Source organism: Geotrypetes seraphini, chromosome 11 (assembly GCF_902459505.1).
Source record: "Geotrypetes seraphini chromosome 11, aGeoSer1.1, whole genome shotgun sequence".
NCBI lineage: Eukaryota > Metazoa > Chordata > Amphibia > Gymnophiona > Dermophiidae > Geotrypetes > Geotrypetes seraphini.
In genome coordinates, this window is record NC_047094.1 from 92,783,513 (window position 1) to 92,798,511 (window position 14,999).

At 44.1% G+C, this 14,999-nt stretch overlaps 1 protein-coding gene across 2 annotated transcripts in view; it reads left to right on the top strand.

Moving 5' to 3' along the window:
* LAMA5 (laminin subunit alpha 5) overlaps positions 1–14,999 on the top strand; it is a 406,583-nt gene that overhangs the window by 148,794 nt on the left and 242,790 nt on the right. For both annotated transcript variants that reach the window (XM_033963610.1, XM_033963611.1), the window contains exon 7: positions 7,384–7,499. In XM_033963610.1, the coding sequence (XP_033819501.1) occupies positions 7,384–7,499 (116 nt within the window). The remainder of the gene's footprint in view (positions 1–7,383; positions 7,500–14,999) is intronic.

Below are 14,999 nucleotides of genomic sequence, written 5' to 3' on the forward strand. Positions count from 1 at the left end.
CATCTGCACTTCCATCCAGCATAGGCTCCCCACTAACATCCAATGTCTGCCCTTTCTCTTATCATCCACTCCTCTTCAATCAGCATCTGCCCCCTTTCTTTCCCTCCACCACTCTTCCATTCCAGCAATCTTGCTCCTTTCTCTCCCTTCATTCAGCAAGGTCCCACGATGACTGTAGCTGCCGGCTGCCAGTCCACCCCACTCCGACATACTTGCTCTGGAGTGGACTCAGCAGCCGCATGCTGGAAGGTCCCGCGATGACTCGTCTGCTGGCTCTGCTCCGGAAGAAATAAGTTACGTTGGAGGGGGTGGACCCGGCAGACGCAGGGAGTTGTGGCAAAGTCCCGCAATGACTGCGTCTGCCGGGTCCACCCCTTCTGACGTAACTTACTTCTTCCGAAGCAGAGCTGGTAGATAAGTGATCACGGGACCTTCCTGCACCTCAGCGCAGCTGCCGACTCTGCTGCAGTAAGTCAGAGGTAACGTGACCATTTATTTTTTTCAACTATTAATTGACTGTGTATCCTTTCTTTCATTTCTTTCTTTCTGCACTCAGGCCCAACAATTGTCCCTTTCTATTTCCTCCCTCCCTCCTTCCTTCCCATGTCCTTAGTGCCCCCAGTGCCTCCTTCCTGTGTGCATAGTGCCCCCAGTGCCTCCTTCCCGTGTCCTTAGTGCCCCCAGTGCCTCCTTCCTGTGTCCATAGTGCCCCCAGTGCCCCGTCTTGTGTCCTTAGTGCCCCCAGTGCCTCCTTCCCATGTCCATAGTGCCCCCAGTGCCTCCTTCCTGTGTCCATGGTGCCCCCAGTGCCTCCTTCCCGTGTCCTTAGTGCCCCCAGTGCCTCCTTATGTCCCCCCCACTGCCTTCCAGATTTTCTCCACCCCCAAAGCCAGCCTGCCTGTCTGCCTACCTATCTCCCTCCCTTCCTGCTGCGCTAAAGCCAGCCAGCTTGCCTGCCTACATCCTGCACTACTGACCGCGGGAAAAAAAAACGCCTCTCCCCTTCCTCCCGGTCCACACCTGCAATCTTACCTCCACCCTCCGACAAGAAGTCTTTCTGACGTCAATTCCAACGTCAGAGAGGACGTTCCGGGCCAGCCAGTCACTGCCTGGCTGGCCCGGAACGTCCTCTCCGACATCTGAATTGACGTCGGAAAGATTTCTTGTCGGTGGGGAAGGTAGGATTGTAGCGGCGCGGCCGGGATAAAGGAAGGGCTGGAGGACCTGGCCGGCTATGCAACCCCCCAAGCCGTGCACCCGGGGCTGACCACCCCTCCCGCCCACCCCTTGGTACGCCACTGGCTCAATCGTTATCGCTTAAGGCTCAGCTCTATAAGTCCCCAGCTTTCATCGATAGGATTCTAATTCCTATGCTTCCACTAGAATACTTCAATCTAATGACCAACATCTGCTAACTTACAACTATTAATACACGGAGACAATATATTTTTTCATTTGTGGCTCCCCAATTGTGGAATTCCTTGCCAATTTATTTGAGGGAAGAAAGAAATATTGATAGATTTAAGAGCCAGTTGAAATGCTTTCTTTTTAAAGATGCTTTTGACTGCTAGACATCGTAAAGCCCTGTTGAAGACTCAACTACTTTTTTTAGGGGAACCCCCCCCCCCAAATACCCCTCCATTTGTAGTTTTCCTTGATTGTCTCATTTGCCTTTAATTATTGTATTTCTACCCCTACACTCTGTTTTGGTCCTGTTTGTCCAGTAAGTCATTTATTTGATGTATGAATTTTTGTTATAAACTGTTTTTAGAATTGTGCATCACCTGGAATATATGATTAGTCGGTCAATCAAATTTTAAATAAACTTGAAAATTTTAAACTTGAATCTGTCTAAGTTAGATTGGGCTAGATTCACAAAGCAAACCGATCGTGTACCGATCGGTTTGTGACCCCTTTGCGACCAGATTTCCCTCCGGCCCGATTCACTAACCTCTCCTGCGATTTGCTTCCAATCCGTGCATGCAAATGAGGGAAAACGCCTGCAAAGTAGACAGGGACGCGATTCACTAACAAAAATTTTTTAAACCGACTGGGCTGGCCAATCAACCTAAAAAGCGACTGTTGGAGACCAGTCGAAATGTTCTTTCCAACTCTCCAGCTCCATTGAAGCCCTGCTCTCTGCTACCCCAAATCTCTCCTGCCTGCTGCCCCGATGCTCTTCCCCAATCTCTACTGCCTGCTCTGCCCCGAATCACCGCCCTGCTCGTCCCCGGATCTCTGCTGCCTGCCACCCCGAATCTCTCCTGCCTTTCCCCGCATTGCAAGCCCGTGGGTTTAAAGCGGGTTAAAACCACGGGCTCGCTGGGCTAAAAAGTTTTAAAAATAAAGTTGTGGCTCGGATGGGTCTTAGACGCAAGCGCAGACCATCTACAGATGGTCTGCGCATGCGTCGGGGTCCGCACACCAGCAATCCGTGCCGGTAGATGGGGGCGTTCATCCGATCGCCTCCATCTGCATATTAGAGGTTGAAGAATCCATCGGATCTGCCCAGATCGGACACAGATCGTGCAGGTTAGTGAATCTAGCCCATTGTAAGCTCTTCTGTCAAAATGTTCAGCCTTTCAGCATTATAAGTGATAAATGATAATAGTAGCAGTAAGCCCGAAGGTTAACCTAGGCTGCCTGATGTGCTGCTTATTGTTTGCCCTCTTCCTGCCCCTAGGCAGTCTCTGAACAAGGCAAGCAAAATTACACTTTGCCATTTTGTCTGTATTCAGAATGGGTAATTTTTAAAGCCCATTTCTATGGGTAAAATGTTTTGGGGTTTTGTTTTTACTCTCAGAAATAGCTTTGAAAATTGCTTTTGTGTGTGAATCTGCTGTTCTTCTCCAGATCGAGTTAATTTAGAACCCCGTTTGCTAACGTGTGGGAAGATTTTGTGGCTGGCACGTGTTAATTGCCAAAATTAATGCAGAGTAACTGCAAATTCCTCTGTATTAAATTTTGGTAGAGGTCCCAGGAGTTTCTCATTTGCTTTAAACACCAAGAAATGTTTTTAATGTGTACTAGGTATATTGCAGATGATTCAATACAGTTAGCTGCACTTATTCAGGTGACATTTACTGTGTCTTGATATTTGCCACATTCTCTATCCATTCTCTGGCCCATTCATATTAATCATTAATACGGTAGATGATCAGGTAATGCAGCTTAGTAAATAGGCCCTTTAGAGAGGTGAATTACGAAATTTGGACCTTCTGTCTGTCATTTGCATTGGAGATCTCAAAAGAGCAGTTTCAAACTGTGCATAAATTCTTCCCTGGCAGCTGTTTGAGAGTACACAGCTGCAAACCTAATGACTCCAGATGTGTTTTCCAGTACACATTAACATCTGTTGCTGAGATTGGTAGAATGAGAAAGTCTGAGTGTTCGAGAATCCCAGTTTTTTAGGAAACTCCTCTGTAGGCCTGCTGGAGAGTAGGTTTTGGGTGGATTTTGGTGGGCTCACAAGCTTCACCACAAGTGTAGTAGTTAGAGTGGGATATGGTCCTGGGTCCCCTTCCCTGCAGGTCACCAGATTACTTCAGAGACCTGCTTTTTGCTCTAATGGGACTTCCCAGAACATCTGAAGCTGTCATACAAGCAGGTATGTACTATTTCATTTACATCCTTGGGGGGTAGGAGAGGGTCAGTGAGTGTAGGGGGATTCATGCCTCCATCCTTCCTGTTGTCATCTGGTCAATTTGGACACCTTTTTAGAACTTCTTTGTTGTTAAAACAAATCTATCCCCAAACATCCAAACGTATTCTACAATGTTCAATTATGGCATAAAAATGTCCAGGTCATAAGCCTGCCTTAGTCCCACCCAAACCACGCCTCTAAAATGCCCCCTTGCGATTTAGATGAACTGCAGATGAACAGGTCAGAAATCCGTCTAGAAAATAGGTTTCAAAAATAGCGATTTGGGATGCTTTGTCGAATAAAATGTTTATCTGCCCCTTTATGCCACTTTTGGGACATTCTGTTTTTGAAAATGAGCCCCATATTGTGGTAGGCTTTGAGATCGAATAAAGTTTCTATAGTACTTCCTGTTAAAAGTGGAGATGCTGAGATTGATATACTGACTTGCGAGCTTGTGTTTTATCTTTTTAGAAAATACTAATCTATTTAAAATGGTGGTAGTGAGTAGATAAATATCAATAAATGAGAATTCTCCACTTATTTGTCTAAGAGCACTATCTCAACGGAAGAAAAAGCCTCGGGTATTATCATGGCAGAGCTGGTAAGAGTAAGAAAGCAAGGGAAGTGAAAGTGGATAAAGCCCTGAAGAAACAACGGTTGTAGACCGTGAAACGTTGGCTAAGGCTGATACATTGTATCACAGTAGAGAATGACACGGTGACAAAATTCATCACCGTCCCCGTCCCCGCGGATAACCGCGGGAAATAAACCCATGTCATTTTTTAGTGTCTATTTCAGCCTCATTCCTTCTACACCAGCATTCTTCAAAGCAAAGCTTGAGGGTCAGTGGTTGTGGCCATTCATATTCCGATTCTTCCCTCTCTCCTTATAGAATGACATGAAGATGGTTTACCGCGGTTATCTGCGGGGATGGGAACGGTGATGAATTTTGTCACCGTGTCATTCTCTACTTCACAGCACAAAGAAGCAGCTAGTGATCTCATAAGAATTGCCGCTGTTGGGTCAGACCAGTGGTCCATCCGCGGCCTTTGGTCAAACACCAGCTTCCTAACTGCATGAAAGAGTAGTGGTTAAAGCACATTCTCTCCGGAAATTTTTTGCCGATGATGTGGGTGGAGGAGGCTTGAGTATTCATGCTCTGCCATGATAATACCTGAGGCTTTTTCTTCTGTTGAGGTAGTGCTCTTAGACGAATAAGTGGAGCATTCTTATCTTTTTAGAATACATTGCAAGCTCTGTTTTCTTCTGTGATATGTTCGAAGGTTACCTGAGGAACGTTGATAAATGAGCCAAAAACAGAGCTATATATGGAGGTTCTGGGTGTCTGTACAAACTTCCCAGAAAGGGGCACCTTTTTAGTTTTGGTTTTGACCATACATATTCAAACTCCTCTTACTGACATTCATGTGACCTCGCTCTGCAGCTTCTCAGTATCTCTCCTCTCTTGTTACCCCCTATACGCCCCTCCGGGAACTCTGCTCATCAGACAAGTCCCTCCTCTCTCTCCCCTTCTCCTCTACCGCCAACTCCCGTCTCTGTTTCTGCTACCTTCCCGCGCCGCAAGCTTGGAACAACCTGCCTGGCTCGCTACGTCAGACTCCGTCTCTGGCGGTATTCAAAGCCAGACTAAAAACCTACTTATTTGAAGCGGCTTTTAAAGTTTCAAGTTATTTGGTCTTGATATACCGCTTTTAAGTGCAAAGTGGTTTACAAGTATACAGAGATTTAAAAAAATATATATATTTAAAAAATATAAAAATGGGAGGAAACAGATTACATGAATAGTACAGACAAAACATGCTACATAAGGGAAGTGGGTAGGACACATTACATGAAATGAAAAAGAAAGGGATAAAGGGAGTCTTTAATGTGTGGCCAATTGTCTGAGTCTCATGAGAAGTTAGTCCTAGGAATAGATCTCATAAGCATCTTTAAAGAGAAAAGTTTTAAGGCTAGATTTAAAGTTGTTGAGATTAGTTTCCTGTCTCAGGGCCAAAGGTAAGGCGTTCCACTTATCTCTCTATCATTCCCTCAGCAGTCCACTACCACCTTTTAGCCTCCTCTGTACGTCTGTCATAATTAGATTGTAAGCTCTTCTGAGCAGGGACAGTCTTGCATGCACAATGTACAGCGCTACATGCGCTGGTAGCGCTATAGAAATAATAAATTGTTGTTGTATTTGTCAAAAATCTCTGGCTGTATGTACAACTGAATTTTCTGCCCACAATACGCCACAGTTTACCCTGTGAACTATAATAATGTATCTCATAAGAACCATGTATCTCATAAGAACCATGTATCTCATAAGAACAGCTCGCTTAGCTGTTTGCATTGCATTTGCCACCTGCATCCTTAATCTTGTATGCTGCCACAGGGAGGCCTGTTCCTCTGCCCATGCCTAAACTCAGACATTGGCGTGGGAAAAGGAGCCTCTCTTGCAGTCCTCCCATCTCTGGCCTTGGAAAGGCTCTCTCTCTCCCATCCTTGGTCTCAAACAGAGCTGTAGGGGAGGGATCTCAGTTTATACTAGGATCGCTACCACTTTCATATGAACCCAAAGAGCCTGAACCAATCTGGATTTTGTTATATTGTATACCTTTTTCAGTGGGTCAGAATACCTCCTGGGTTCACAAAGTTGATGTGGATGAGGTGGCAGCTTAACCCAAGTAATGGATCATATCTAGTGAAGGTTTTCAGCAGATCATCTTGAAAAAACACAATGTATTCCGAATTTTGTATTTTAAATTGTGATGATTGAAATTTGTATTTTCTGTATGCTTTCCTATTTTAATTGGCGTTCCTTTTTTATTTTTTTTTATACTCACCCCCCTCTTTTACTAAGGTGCGCTATGCTTTTTAGCGCATGCTAAACATGCGCTAAACGCTAACGTGTGCATGTTAGCCTATGGACACATTAGTGGTTAGCGCACGCGTTGATTTAGCGCATGCTAAATGTGCGTTAAAATGCTTAGTGCGCCTCATACTTTCAGGGAAAGGAGGGAATCTCTTATCTCCCAAATTATGAAAGAACCTACAGCCTTTGATTTGATTGGCTAGGAGCCCTAGTGATATTACTTGAGCTCACTGGATAGTCCTTCGCCTTATTTACATATACCAAATTAGATTTCCAAACCCATCCAGTGGGTGACCCCACAGCCAATCAGTTTTCATGATACCTGCAATGAATGTGAATGAAATAAATTTGCATACTTTGGAAATCCAGTACAGTATACAATCTTGATTATTCAACATAAACAGAACTGACCTGTTGTTAGATAAGTGAAAAGTCGGGTAATAACCCCTCAAACAATGTATAAACAAAGGCAGTAAACACAGGGTCTTGGACCACAAAGGTACTGTTTTGCAGTAAAAGCAGTGGCTCGGGTCCAAAACAAATAGTCTCAGGTGTGAAACTTCTCTCTGTGCTACCCCGGAAAGTGGAAAGAGAAGCCGCAATGATTAGTGAAGATTGGATAATCACGATTACTGTATATGAAAATTTGTTTCATGCCTATTCATTGTGAACATCCTGAAAAACCTGACTAGATTTGAGAAGGTCTGATAAAACTCTTCTGTCCCTGGTTCCTCCTCCTTTCCAACCGTGACCCTGGGGTTTGCTTGTTCTCTGAGCCCTCCCGGAGCTCTGGATGTGTTTGGAAGCCCAAACTTCTCAGCCTCTCTGCTTTGTGTTGTTCTTAATTCAGCGCTTGTCATTTCAGGCTTCAGTGTGGCTGTCAACACAACACTTGCGGAGGCTCTTGCGATCAGTGCTGTCCCGGTTTCAACCAGTTGCCCTGGAAACCTGCCACAACAGACAATGCAAATGAATGCGAACGTAAGGAGACGTATATTTTAATTGGATATCATTTGTGGCTCAGTCAAATGCAATGGCAAAGAACAAGAAATTGGGGGGTGGGGGAGGGGGTGTTGTCACTCACCCTACATTAATGCTCATCTTGCACATGTTGGTTGCCTGGTGTTCTTCCAAGGTGAAATCGGTCACTCCGTGGGAAATACAATCTGGAATCAGATTCTGCTGGAAAACCTTTATTGGCTTTAACCCTGTGATACCTAATATTCAGCTCTCCCATTTTTTGTGCACTCCTGTGCAATGAGGTACATCAATCAATTAGTCTTGAGTAGTAGCATTTCCTAGCAGATAGAGCAGTGGTCTCAAACTCAAACCCTTTGCAGGGCCACATTTTGCATTTGTAGGTTCTTGGAGGGCCTCAGAAAAAATAGTTAATATCTTATTAAAGAAATGACAATTTTGCATGAGGTAAAACTCTTTATAGTTTATAAATCTTTCCTTTTGACTAAGTCTTAATATTAATATTGAAATTTATAGCTAAAGAGATATGATCAAGAAACTGTTTTATTTTACTTTTGTGATTATGATAAACATACCGAGGGCCTCAAAATAGTACCTGGCGGGCTGCATGTGGCCCCCGGGCCGCGAGTTTGAGACCACTGAGGTAGAGCAATAAACAGATGTTTACCTTGACCTGTCCCAGAGTTTCTTCTTATGCCCTAGTAATGGCTCTTTTGGGCACAGTTGACTGAGGATCCGAGTACTGCTGATGCTGGTCTTGACCAGCCACTTTTATGAATCGCTAAAAGCGATCACTTTTCTTTTTAGTGCATTGGGAAGCCATGTTAGAGCATCAATCGCTCTACTAGTTTACATGGCATTTCAATATAAATGAGCTTATTTGCATGGTCGGTTCGGGGAATGAGCGATCGTGCAGAAAACCAGGCGGTGAGCCAATTTCTGCGTCGGGTCGGCAAATGCGATCGTCGCTAAAGCTGTTAAAACAGGTTTAGCGACGATCGCTGGCTTTAGGGCAACTGGGCCTGGGTTAGAACATCCTGTAATTTTTGTATAAATACGTACAATCACCCAGGTAAATAGCCATCTGCAATCTATGTCTCATTGCATTTGGACACAGAATAATGTGAAGCCGGAAAATTGGCATTAATGTGCATATCTGTACACATGTACAGTGGAACCTCGGTTTGCGAGTGTTTTGCAAGATGAGCAAAACACTCCCGCAAACCTTAACTCGCAAAATGATCATGTCCCGATAAACGAGCACCCCCCCCTCTGCTCTAACCGGCATTGCACCCTCCCGGCCCGCAAACGCCCCCACCTCCACCCCGAGAACCGGCATCGCACCCCCGTGCTGGAAGCGACATCCGCCCGCCTGCCCACCCAAACAAGCTCCTTACCCCATCTGCTGTGTGCCGTGCCAGTTAAGGAGAGATTCCGCCTCTTGCCTGGGCTGGGCCTTGAGCATTTGCACATGCTCAAGACCTTCTGGCTTTCGTTCTCTCCGAGACCTCGCTGTTCGTGGGTGAGGGGTGCAATGCCGGTTTGAGGGGGGGGGGTGATGGAGCAGCACCGGTAGCCTCGTGGGGGGGGAGGTGGAACATATCAAGCGAGTTTCCCTTACTTCCTATGGGGAAACTCGCTTTGATATACGAGCAATTTGATTTACGAGCATGCTTCTGGAATGAATTATGCTCATAAACCAAGGTTCCACTGTATATGTCATTTTTCGGTCATTTAAGCATGTATGTGATACCTAAATGTCGGCACCCTATTTATAGAATCCCTCGGCCCTCCTCACAATGTCCCTTTAAAAAATTAGCTTGAAGGTCTTTTGATTTAAATATACATATGGACTTACAAATTATCCTCCTACTGTAAATTGCCCCCCCCCCCCAACCTCCAAAAGGAGATTTTGTTGGATATGTGATGGAGACGCTTCAGGGAACACACACCAACTAGATACAGAGCAAAGCTTTCTTGTGAATAAACAGACATTCTGACCTCCCCGGGCTTTACATCATTAGAATCTGCAAAAAGGAAATGCCTGAAATACCTCATACCTGCCTGCACATGAGAGAGATTTGGTAAAATGAGAACCAGCAATGATCTGTGCGCGACACACATCTCTCTCTCCTTGTTATGCATCCCGTTTGTCTGTCTTGTCTGTTTAGATTGTAAGCTCTTTCGAGCAGGGACTGTCTTCTTTGTGACTATCTACAGCACTGCGTACGTCTGATAGTGCTCTAGAAATAATCCATAGTAGTAGTGTGAAGAGTTTCAGTCTTTGGGAAGCAGAGCCGAGATTGTGATGTCATAATGCCTCATTCCGCCAGTGCCTGAGAGCCAACCTCATTACTGATGTCACAATGACTTGATTGTCCTGTACTCCTCTCTGCCCACCAACCCAGCCAGCAGATTAACCCCATGACATCCTGTTTGTCTTGTCTGTTTAGATTGTAAGATCTTTTAAGCAGGGACTGTCTTCTTTGTGACTATGTACAGCGCTGCGAGCGTCTGGTAGCGCTATAGAAATAATTAATAGGCTGTCAGCGCAGCCTGTTTGGGGCTCCAGGTGATAACGGCCAGCAGCGTGACGGATTTTAAGAAAAAATGGGATACTCACGTGGGATCTTTAAGGGAGTAAATTCAGGGGGGGGATACTTGGAATGGGCAGACTTGGTGGGCTATAGCCCTTTTCTGCCGCTTTTTTTCTATGTTTCTATCAGGTGACATTGCTTTGCTGCCCGTGATCGCCTCTTTTTCTCTAAATGTTGTCTAAGCTTTCTGTTCTCCTTGTTATATTTCTTAAGCTCTGCATGTTCATTGGCTGCTAATCCCAGCTAAGTAATTACTGTAGTAGTGATGGTAATGGAACCCACACGGGATGGAGTCATACTGGACTTAGTGCTTACAAACGGGGAAAGTGTTTGTGATGTTACAGTGGGCGATCATCTGGCATCCAGTGATCACTGCATGGTACGGTTTAATATTAAGATGGGTATAGAGAGGGCTCATTCAAAAGTAAAAGTTCTAGACTTTATAAAAACTAACTTTGTTTGGATGGGGGTTTACGTCAAGGAATTATTGTCTGGATGGGAACGTCTGGAAGGAGTGGAAATGCGCAAAATGGGCAAAACTGAAAGGAGCGATTGTAAGGGTGACAAACCTTTTTTGTGAGGCAAGTAAGTAAAAGTAAGAGATAAAGAAGGCCGCTTTGGTTCTCAAACGTAGTAGCTGAGAAGGTAAGGAATGAGAGTTAGCTTTCATAAACTACAAAAGATCGCAGAAAGAGGAAGACAGGCAAAAATATCTGGAAAAGTTAAGAGAGGTTGGTCGTGTAGGCAGGAAAGCAAAGATGCAAATGGAAGAAAAAAATAGCTGACACGGTAAAAAGGGGAGACAAGACTTTTTTAGATATATTAGTGATAGGAAGAAGTACAAAAGTGAGACTCAAAGGTGAAGTGGAGGAACATGTAGAAGCTGATCTTTTAAAGGCCGAATTGCTTAGCAGGTATTTCTGTTCTGTGTTCACGGCTGAAGCGCCGGGAGCGGGACCGCAGAAAACAAACGTGAATAGGGATGGAGGAATAATATAGACCCTGATCGATTTTCAGAGGGTTGTGTTCGTGAGGAGCTAGCTAAAATAAAGGTAGACAAAGCGATGGGGCCAGATGGTGTACATCCGAGGGTGCTGAAGGAACTTAGGAAAGTTCTGGTAGCTCCGCTGACTGACCTTTTCAACGAGTCTCTAGAGTCAGTAGTGGTACCGGAGGACTGGCGAAGGGCGGATGTGGTCCCTCTCCACAAAAGTGGAAGTAAAGAAGAAATAGAAAATTAAAGGCCAGTAAGTCTGACTTCAGTGGTAAGCAAATTAATGGAAACACTTTTAAAACAGAGAATGGTGAAGTTTCTGGAATCTTGTGGATTACAGGATCGGAGGCAACATGGATTCACTAGAGGTAGGTCTTGTTAGACAAATCTGATCAATTTCTTTGGGTGACCAGAGAATTGGATAAAGGATGTACGCTAGATGTGTGTATTTAGATTTTAGCATAGCCTTTGACAGTGTTCCACACAGACATCAAATAAATAAACTGAGTGCCTTCGGGATGGGTCCCAAAGTGACGGGCTGGGTCAAGAACTGGTTGAGTAGAAGGCGACAGAGGGTAGTGATCAATGGAGATCGTTCTGAGGAAAGGGGTGTTACCAGTGGTGTGCCTCAAGGTTCTGTTCTTGGCCCTGTTCTTTTTAACATTTTTATAAACGATATTGCTGAAGGTTGTCGGGTAAGATTTGCCTCTTTGCGGATGATACCAAAATCTGCAATAGAGTAGACACGCTGGATGGTGTGAATAACATGAAGAAAGACCTGGTGAAGCTTGAAGAATGGTCTGAAATTTGGCAGCTAAAATTTAATGCTAAGAAATGCAAGGTTATGCATTTGGGCTGCAAAAACCGAGAGAACGGTACAGATTAGGAAGTGAAGAGATTATAATAATAATAATAATTTATTGTTTATATACCACCAAAGCCAAGGTAATTTGAGGCAGTTTACAATAAAAAAGAGCTGGACATACAGCGAAAAAACAATGAAGTCTTTGAGTACAAGATCCTGAAGGGCATAGAAAAAGTAGACAGGGATAGATTTTTCAAATTAAGGACCACCACAAGTACAAGGGGGCACTCGGAGAAATTGAAAGGGGACAGGTTTAGAACAAACGCTAGGAAGTTCTTTTTCACTCAGAGGGTGGTGGATACATGGAACGTGCTTCCAGAGGCTGTTGTAGACAAGAAAACATTAAATGGTTTCAAAGAAAGTTTGGATAGATTCCTAGAAGAAAAAGGGATTGAAGGGTATAGATAGGTATAGACCACTACTCAGGCGATGGGCCTGATGGGCCGCCGCGGGAGCGGACCGCTGGGCAGGATGGACCTATGGTCTGCCTCAGCGGAGGCAACTTCTTATGTTCTTATGTTCTAATACAATGCAGTGCAGTATAGAAGAGCTGGACATACAGCGAAAAAGAAATAATGAAGTCTTTGAGTACATGGCTGTTTGTATAGAGTAAGGTAACTTTGTAGGGACGGGTTTACAATAAGAGTAAGTCAAAGGGGAGCAGGTCGTACAGAGGGGTAAGCAGTGAAGGTGCACGACAGAAGAGCGGGACTTGGGCGTGATTGTATGTGATGATCTTAAGGTGGCCAAACAGTTTGAAAAGGTCGCAGCGAAAGCTAGAAGGATGCTAGGTTGCATAGGGAGAGGTATGACTAGTAGAAAAAAGGAGGCATTGATGCCCCTGTATAAGACACTGGTGAGACCTCATTTAGAAAATTGTGTACAATTCTGGAGGCCGTACCTTTAAAAAGATATAAAAGGATGGAGTCGGTCCAGAGGAAGGCTACTAAAATGTTGTGGTCTTCGTGATAAGGCATATAGGAACAGACTTAAAGATCTCAATCTGTATACTTTGGAGGAAAGGCAGGAGAGGGGAGATATGTTAGACCTATGTAATGTAAATGCGCATGAGTTGAGTCTCTTTAATTTGAAAGGAAACTCTGCAATGAGAGGGCATAGGATGAAGTTAAGAGGTGATAGGCTCTGGAGTAATCTAAGGAAACACTTTTTTACAGAAAGAGTGGTAGATGCGTGGAACAGTCTCCCAGAAGAGGTGGTGGAGACTGTCTGAATTCAAAAGGGCCTGGGATAGGCAAGTGGGATCTCTCAGAGAGAGAAAGAGATAATGGTTACTACGGATGGGCAGACTGGATGGGCCATTTGGCTTTATCTGCCATCATCATGTTTCTATAAAATCTTTCATCTGAAGAGGAAGTCAGGGTTCAGTGGGCTGTTACTGATTTCACAGGAAAAGGTTGAAAGCAATTCAGTCTCAGGAGAGCACCAGCCTCCTCCTTCTCTCTACGCAGTTCGGTGTACAGGCAGTCCACAAGTTACAGACGCCTGACGTAAGTACAACTCATACTTAAGAACACAGTTGCGGCTTCATTTGATTTCACTGAGCAGTATTTTCAGTGTGGCATAGACATCTTCACTTCTCCTGTAGCAGATTCAGGAATGATGCATGGCCACATTAGGAACAGTGTGTGGTTGTGCATGCTATACCTTAGAGGGAGACAGTTGGTCCTTTTGTCAGCTGGAAGCAGAGGTAAGCAGCAAGAATCTTAAAATCTACAAGTTCTGAGTTACATACAAATCCGACTTTAAGAACAGCTTTAAAAACATAACTTGTTCTTAACCTGGGGGGACTGCCTGTACCTGCCTGTCATTTTTCTAGTGGTCCGTTTCTAGCATCTGCTTTTTGAGTTTGAGATCCTATGTTAAACATGGAGCTATTAGAATGAGTCCCCAAGAATAAATGTTACAGAAGTTTTGAAATGCATATTGTCCTCCTGCGAAAGCTCTTTGAAAGCTGCAAGACTCAATGTGTACTTTTCTGTAACATGTGCTGTCTGGCATCCAAGGTGATTGTTTATTTTCTGCAAGTCTGAGTGTCTTCAATTGTGCTCCGGTCAGACGCAGCCTTGTCTGAGTGCAGCATGCTGTAGCATGTCATCACCAGAGTGTGGTCAGGACAAGAAGACCCAGCAGGGAATGTAAGGTTATCTCTTCCGCTAGATTTCATAACCTCCTTCCCTTGATCCTGAAATATTCACTTGGAGATGAAATGAAGATATCGTGGGTTGGTAGACAAAGGATGTGGTGGGTGCTTTGTTTAGCTTCTTAATTCAGCAGCTAAGATCAACGTACATGCTTGAGGGTTGGGCTTTTTTTTTATTGTTTGTTTTCTGCTTTGTTCTGATGAAGCAACTGGTTAAGATATTAGAAGTGTCACGCTTCTTTTCTAGTTCCTCGGTTACTCTTTGATCTTTGAGTAGAAAACTTGTGTGGCAGGACTCAGGAAGTGCAGAGCGATAGAAACCAGCTCTACTAAGGAGACCTGCCATCTTTACTGGAATAGCCTCTAGCTATAAAGGCCCTCTTTAGTGTGGTGCAGTGGTTAGAGCTACAGCCCTGGCACCCTGGGGATTGTGGGTTCAAATCCCACACTGCTTCTTGTGACCCTGGGCAAATCACTTAATAAGAACAGTGAAAAAAGATTAACCAAAAATAATCAGATCCACATAGGGTTAATCAAAAAGGAGATTAAGTTAATTAAATGAAGGAAAGAATCTCAGAATTGCCACTCCAAGGATCATAGTCGTATTATCCAATATGGAATTGTGGCATGGGTATCTTTCATTGATCCAAAACCTTCATGTGTTAAAGGTGACTTGCTTACTAATCAAACATTTAAATTAATTATATTTATTTTTTTATTTAATGAAATTTTTGGAAAAACTTGTGCAAATAGCATCATAGAAAACACAATTTATATCTCCAACCAATATTAGCGGTTGATACTTCAAAATAATGCTCAGTATGAGGAAAATTCATGTCTTTTCATATCGTTGTAAGACCACAACCAGCATTAAAGATTGTAAGCA